Raw genomic sequence first — 7,096 nt, 5'->3', positions numbered from 1 at the left:
TAACGGGAGGACACAAACTAGCGTCCTCCCGTTACCCTAAGCTCAGTATACCGCGAGCTACAGCTCGCGGTATACTGAGACGCCGCACCTGGAGCGGATCCCGACTTAAATGACGGGATCCGCCCAGCTGCGTGAGTGACAGCTGGCTCTGCCTATCTAGAGGCAGAGCCAGCTGTACCCGCCCCCTCCCCCGTCCGTTCCGCCAGTCAGCGCTGGCAGATCGGAGCGGGGAGAGGGGAATCCAGCCCCTCCCCCTGTCACGGCAGAGAGCCGTGACAAGATCGAGAGGTGAGGGAACCCGGTATGTTTTCCCTCACCTCCCGATCTACTGAGCCGACCTGTGACAGTCTCATTGTCACAGGTCGGCTTAGAACTATGACGTGAGTGGAAATCACTCATGTCATAGTTCTCCTTTAATCATGTCCTTCTGCATTAAAAGGAAAACAGTATTAAAGGGGAAACCACAGTGCCTTAACCACACAATGCAGGATATATAGATCAAATAGAGCCATCCAGTTACTAATAATTCCCTTTCTATGCACCAAAAGACATATATTAAACATATAGTGAGTAAAATCATACAGTTAATACAGTCAAAATAATTCTAAAGTCACTGTATGTATGATTATAATGCTCACTCACTTGATAGAAAAGGTATATTTCCAACATACAGCCATACCCAAGGATGAAAATAAAAACCAACAGATCTTTATTTACATTATGTTAAAATCTAAAAAATAATCCTAAAACTTTTACAATAGATTAATTTAGCCCTAGGAACAAGATGAGACAATAAATATATATACTTACAGAATGTTCTTTAAGTGCATTATTCTTACCTTTTATTAACTTCTACTGCACTTAGATCTGTGCGTCGTGTTTCTTTGTTGTCTTTACATAAATTGAGAACAGCCCAGGACCTTGGTACAATTAATTCACCGCTGATTGTGAATATGCTTTTCTTTAGAAATTTACAAAAAAGTTATGTGTTGCTGGACTGCAGTGTTATTATCTCTTTATACAGTGGTGCCCATATTCTTTTGGATGATGAGACTGACATGGGATATGTAGAAGACGGAACACCATGTGGCCCATCAATGATGTGCTTAGACAGGAAATGTCTTCATATTTCATCACTAAACATCAGCAGCTGTGCAATGGGTTCAAATGACAAAGTCTGTTCTGGACATGGGGTAAGTTTAGTTAGGAAAGCCCACATAATTAACTGTGGAAGACTTGTTTTTACTTCTAACGCTATAGGACTTCATCAAAGGTGAAACTGACTGCATTGCATATATGCTTATATAGCTAGAGATTATTAATTATATAATAATTGACCTCACCTGCTACCAGAGCTTTTACATTATACTTTTGTTCAGTACAATGTATATATTTTGTGCTGATTGTATTTCCATTTCCATCTTTACCTTGAAGTGCACTTGTGCCCAGACTATGGACATTAACCTTTTTTACATATTCCTAACAAGCAGTAAAAAAGATCTTAAACAAGTCCTCACTCACCTCTGTAGCTGCTAATGTGAAGCAATTCCTTCTCAAAGATCCTCAGAGATTACAACAAAAGCGTTGAAGTCAATTTTAATTCAGTACCCAAAAGCTTAGAAATAACTGGTAATTTCAGTGCCTCTGTTGTGAACTGAAAAATAATTTCTCCACAATATATTTAGCTATAGAGGTGAATGAGGGCTTTCACTGCTTGTTCAAAATATGTAATGACTTTAGGGTGCATAGTCTGGGTGCAGGTTCTCCCTAAAGATGGCCATACACGTGGCAAATTTAAAGGACAATGGAACTTTCAAATACATATTTTTGTCAAAACTGCAAAAGCACTAGCGGTTTCCACTGACTGGAGATTAAATTGAAATTGGCCTGATCAAATAGGCTGACAAACACAAATGCTTTCAATGATATTTGATTTTTCAGTAAACTGTATTGAAGCTTTCCATTTGACAAGTTTTGACTACCTAATCCTGGTGGGTGATTGAACTTGTGTGTGATACATTGCTTTGTTGTATTTATGAATCCCAGTGGCTCAAAAGTAGTTAAATTGACTGAAAATGACTAGGCAGCAGCCTTCTTAAACTCTCCTGTTATGGCTGAATGCCAGGCCATTCTGACAGGCAATGCCTTGGCATTTCCTTCTGGCCTCCACTTTCATATTAGCCAGAGAGGCTGCCCATCATAGTGATAGGCAAGTAGCAAAGTATGGGGAGCAGAGCTGTGGAGCACGCTTCTTCACAACTTGGAAGCTTTGGAGCTTTGTTCTTTAAAATGGTTTGGCATTCAGCTGTGACTGGAGGGCTCAGATGGCAGCTGCTGATATGTGCAGCTATCTCTAGTTGCCTACTCTTTGTACTTGAAGAGTGTCTTTAAAGAATAAAGGCACATGATAAAAACTCTTGCAGATAGAGCTGGTTTTAAATACCATTTCACACTTTATTTATTTAGAAAGATACTCTCACTTTGCCCATGGAGGGGCACCTATACCCACCTTACCAGCACTCCCTTGCTGCTCCTTCCTTCTCAGCAGCCAACAAAAATACCAAGCACCCAGGCATGAAGGAGCATTTGACCTCGAAGCAAGACTTTAGTGCTCGGGTCTTGCGGCCAATTGCTCTGCCTGAGCACTCTCATATGACATCACTGTTCCCCCTGGTCACTGACACTGGTCATTTCAGTGCCAGCTGTGGGGAAGGAAGGACCGATGAGGGAGTGTTGATAAGATAAGTATAGGCGCCAGGGAGGAGGACTCTTTGCAGAGACACTGTCACTTTGCCTTGCATGAGCATGGTTACATTGTCTCTTTAAACAGTGCTTCAGAAGATTGTTGGATTTATAAAGAGAATCCATAGAATGTGCAGTATATTGCAAAGATTCTTTTTTCCGTTCCTGATACCATTCAGTTACTTTTCAGGTTTGCAGCAATGAAGCCACATGCATATGTTTTTCCACCTGGGCAGGAACTGACTGCAGCATTTATGACCCAAAGAAAGAGATTAACAGCAAAAAGGAGGATGTACCAAAGGGTTTGTGCCATTTTCATATGTTGTTTATTAGCTACTAGATTAAAGAAGCAGGAACTATGCCAGAACTGCATGCGTTACATGCTTTAGTGTAAAAGGGTTTTATAGGTGCTGTAACCAACTGTTATAACTGGGATCAATTCTTTGGAAAAACAGAGATTTCACTAGCATTTCGAATATAAATTGTAGCTAATGAACTTAAAACAAGGACAGCAATTGTTGTAGACTGGTTACTAGTAACACTTGAGTAAATGTACAGTTTTAACATGTATGACCAGCCAAAATATTTCATGTTTTATGAATGAGTACCATGAGTAGGGAATGGTTAGAATTCTTATTGTGTTTTTACTGCTGCCTTCACTTACTGTCACACTGACAATTGTTTAGCCAGGAAGAGATGATAAATCTATAATGACAACACAGGCGTAACTAAAAGCACCTTTTTTAGTTGAGCAGGGGAAGGCTAGAATCCCTATCAGATTTCTTAATCTTTCGGTTTCACTGTTGCAGATTTTTCTCCTAACTTGCTGTCTGCTAAAACTGTTGTCACTGGGCAGAAAGTGAAAGAAAAAATCTAATGGACCTCCAGATAGCAGCTAAAACTCGACAGGGGTTCTCTCCCCTCCTCACTCTGTCCAAAACTGCAAAAAAAATAAAAAATTGGGGTGAACATACACTCTAATCATTGTTTCCATACAATAACCTGTCTGAATGGGATAATGGTTTACAAGCTCACTAGAATCTTCATTTCGGTGTGAAATAACTGCAGAATGTGCAAATCAATATACTTATAGCGGTAAAATAAAATACCTGAAGAAGCAGCAGGAAAGTAGAATGCTCCCTGGGCCATTGTGATGGAGAACACATACTTCAGTATTATTAAAAAAACGGCTGGCAATTACCAAAGAAAACATAACACAGGTAGCAACGTCCTATTATATAGTGCCTACGAGATAAAACAGAATCATTAAAGTGACACTAAACTCAGGAGTTACATTTTTTTAAATGCATTCAAGTACCTTTACTATTAACAAAAATGTATCTTATTTGTGTATCAGTCAGATGTAGATCCTCAAATCATCTCTGAAGCAACCATGTTTTTATACCAGAAGGCTGAATGCCAGCGACGTAAGGCATACTGACATGGCCAGCTGGAACATATGCCTTATGTCACTGGCAGGAAAAGAGTTAAATCTAGTGTAAATACTCCAGGTCAGATAGTTCCCCATTCTATAACAACGTACGTCAGAGATAACAAAGAGCTGGTGACTGGGCACTGAAAAAAGGTAAATCTATTAAAATGCACTCAAGTACCCTAACTACTAACAAAAATGTAACTTATTTGTGTATCAGTCAGCTGTAGATCCTCAAATCATCTCTGAATTGGTGCTGACACTGTCCTTCCTTCTGGTGGGTGGCTACTTTTGTTTCTAATGGTCCCTGTGCGTGTTGTAAAGTAGCCACTGCTCCAAGCTCACTCCTATGATGCACTACGATCTCACGTTTTAGTTTTCTAACTTGTATTTGTAAGATTATAGTCTATTATGGGAATGGGTTTGGAGTGGTGGCTACTTTGCAACACACAGGGACCATGGGGAAAGAAAGAAGGACAGTGTCAGCACAAATTCAGAGATGATCTGGGGATCTACAGCCAAGTGATGCACAAATAAGCTACATGTTTGTTATTAGTTAGGCCTGGTTCACACCTGTACGTTTTGTAGCGTGTTCAATGCTCTACGAACGCTCTACAAAACGCTCGAACATGAAAATCCCATTGTTTTCTATGGGTATGGTTCACACCTTGCCGTATTTCAGCCCGTCTGAACGCACTACAAAACGGCCTACGCCTGAAAAGGTATTCCATTGGGATACAGCCAAGTAGCCCTCAGAAACGTGCGTTTGTCGCGTGTTTTTTACCGCTAAAACGTGCGTCACGAAACACGAGACAAACGCGCATATTCGATACGCCTAGGTGTGAACAGAGCCTAAAAGTAGTTGAATGTATTTTAAAAATTTAGCTACTGAGTTTAGTTTCACTATAAGGTGGCCAAATACATATCAATATGATCGTATCATTGCTCAGTCAGTGCAACTAACATAATTGCAAACCAGAGATCCTCCATTTGATCGATTTAGTGAGCTCTTGATCAATTTTGAATCTGATAAGACAGTTGGCTGTGGCAGAATGTTTTTGGGATCTCTTCTAATCAGTTGAACAAATATCTGTGTGCTTCCGGAGAACCAATTGTAATTCAGATTAAGTGATGATTTTTAATAGATTCTTTACATTTATAACTGATAGATCACATTTTCAATCAATACTATGTGTGTTGCATTGTTCAATATTTTCATAGATGACGAAAGGCTTGTTTGCGATAGCTTGTACATAATTTGATCCCAAATGCTATGTGTATTAGAGTGACTGATAAGGGATGTGCTGCGTAACGCATATTGGGGAATGTTAGACATGGCATATGGCACCCAAAGTGATGACCTAAAATCTACTATCATCATTTCCTGTTTTAGCCCTATGTGAGATTTGTGAGACGTTACTGATAATGTGGATTAAGGAACGTTGTTAAAAATCGTATGGCTAGTAATAGTCACATTCAACAATACAGAAAAAGTCTAGTTAAATGTGACTACCTACTGGACAAATGAGTACACATATATATATATATCTATATATATATATAGATAGATAGATAGATAGATAGATAGATAGACACTGTATCTATGTATTTGATTTATCCAATAATTGCAGAATATGTACATTGTCTATATAGAGAAGGCTTTAACAATGTTTACATTATACGGACCGTTTTTTCAAGCATTGTCTATATAGAGAAGGCTTTAACAATGTTTACATTATACGGACCGTTTTTTCAAGCATTGTCTATATATTGAAGGCTTTAACAATGTTTACATTATACGGACCGTTTTTTCAAGCATTGTCTATATAAAGAAGGCTTTAACAATGTTTACATTATACGGACCGTTTTTTCAAGCAAAGTTTTATTTAAAAAATATGGAACTAATAAGATGGAATGGACAGTATATTTACAGGGTCCATAGAATCATTGATATCACTAAACATATATCACAGAACAAAAGTTTTAGAACACAGTTTTTCTAGTTATTGTTGAAATGTACACGGTTTGATGTCTCAATATGCTGTGAAATTAAAACATAGAAATAAACACTTAAAAATTAAATCATGGAATCATTTTACCAAAATTAAATCGAACGTTTTGACTCATCAAAGTAGCCACCTTATACAGAAATAACAGATGAACACACTTGTGTTGACTCTCAGGAACTTGTCTTCTTTGTAATTGTAATTCAAATAATTATTCCGAGAATGTAGTAACATAGTAAGTTGAGATTCCTTTAGCAATTGTTTGCATTACCTTTCAAGACTTTATTTACTTCCATTGTTGTAGAAAAGTTGAAAGCTGTTAATTCATAAAACCTCTTACACACAGACACTGTCCAATCAGCAAGGATTCCCTGCTGATTGGAGCAGTACAGAACGGATATCACTCTTGTGACATCCATGTCTGTTCAGTTTTGTCTCAAACTGAGCTGTACGGACTCATGTTAGGTCTGTGAGAGTCAGATGTACGAGACATGCTTCCGTTTACATCATATTACCTCCGATCCATCACGGTCAAGTCCGGAAGTAATCGGATGTAAATGGACGCACATCCACTTACATCCAGCTGCCCATAGAGTTACACTAACTAGGCTTCCAATCAAATACACCCTAAAAAAAACTGACAGGCGGACCTGAACAGACTGCCTGTGTAAAAAGGCCCTTACTTGTTCCCTGAAAAGGTCCTTTTTGTATAACTCTGAAATTTACATAATTTGAACCTAAACTCTTTTTATCCTCTAGTTTACTGCTTATATGTGCACCATTTCAGGGTATTCATTGCTTGCATTTTACTAAAAACTGGAAAAATGGTGTACTAAAACATTTGTCTGGTAGTGTAATAAAAGGGACTAATTTGATTTAAAAGAACTTTAATTTAGGAACATTGAGGCAAAAATCT

General features: G+C 38.5%; 1 protein-coding gene across 1 annotated transcript in view; it reads left to right on the top strand.

The window, feature by feature from the left end:
* The window catches only part of ADAM23 (ADAM metallopeptidase domain 23), a 176,564-nt gene that overhangs the window by 149,928 nt on the left and 19,540 nt on the right, over window positions 1-7,096 (top strand). The window contains exons 23-24 of the mRNA XM_018570527.1: window positions 1,025-1,193; window positions 2,933-3,048. Of these exons, the coding sequence (XP_018426029.1) occupies window positions 1,025-1,193; window positions 2,933-3,048 (285 nt within the window). The remainder of the gene's footprint in view (window positions 1-1,024; window positions 1,194-2,932; window positions 3,049-7,096) is intronic.

This window comes from Nanorana parkeri, unplaced genomic scaffold (assembly GCF_000935625.1).
Source record: "Nanorana parkeri isolate BGI_ZX_2015 unplaced genomic scaffold, ASM93562v1 scaffold1548, whole genome shotgun sequence".
Lineage (NCBI taxonomy): Eukaryota > Metazoa > Chordata > Amphibia > Anura > Dicroglossidae > Nanorana > Nanorana parkeri.
The sequence above is the reverse complement of the archived record's forward strand: the minus strand, read 5'-3'. Positions and strand labels throughout refer to the sequence as shown.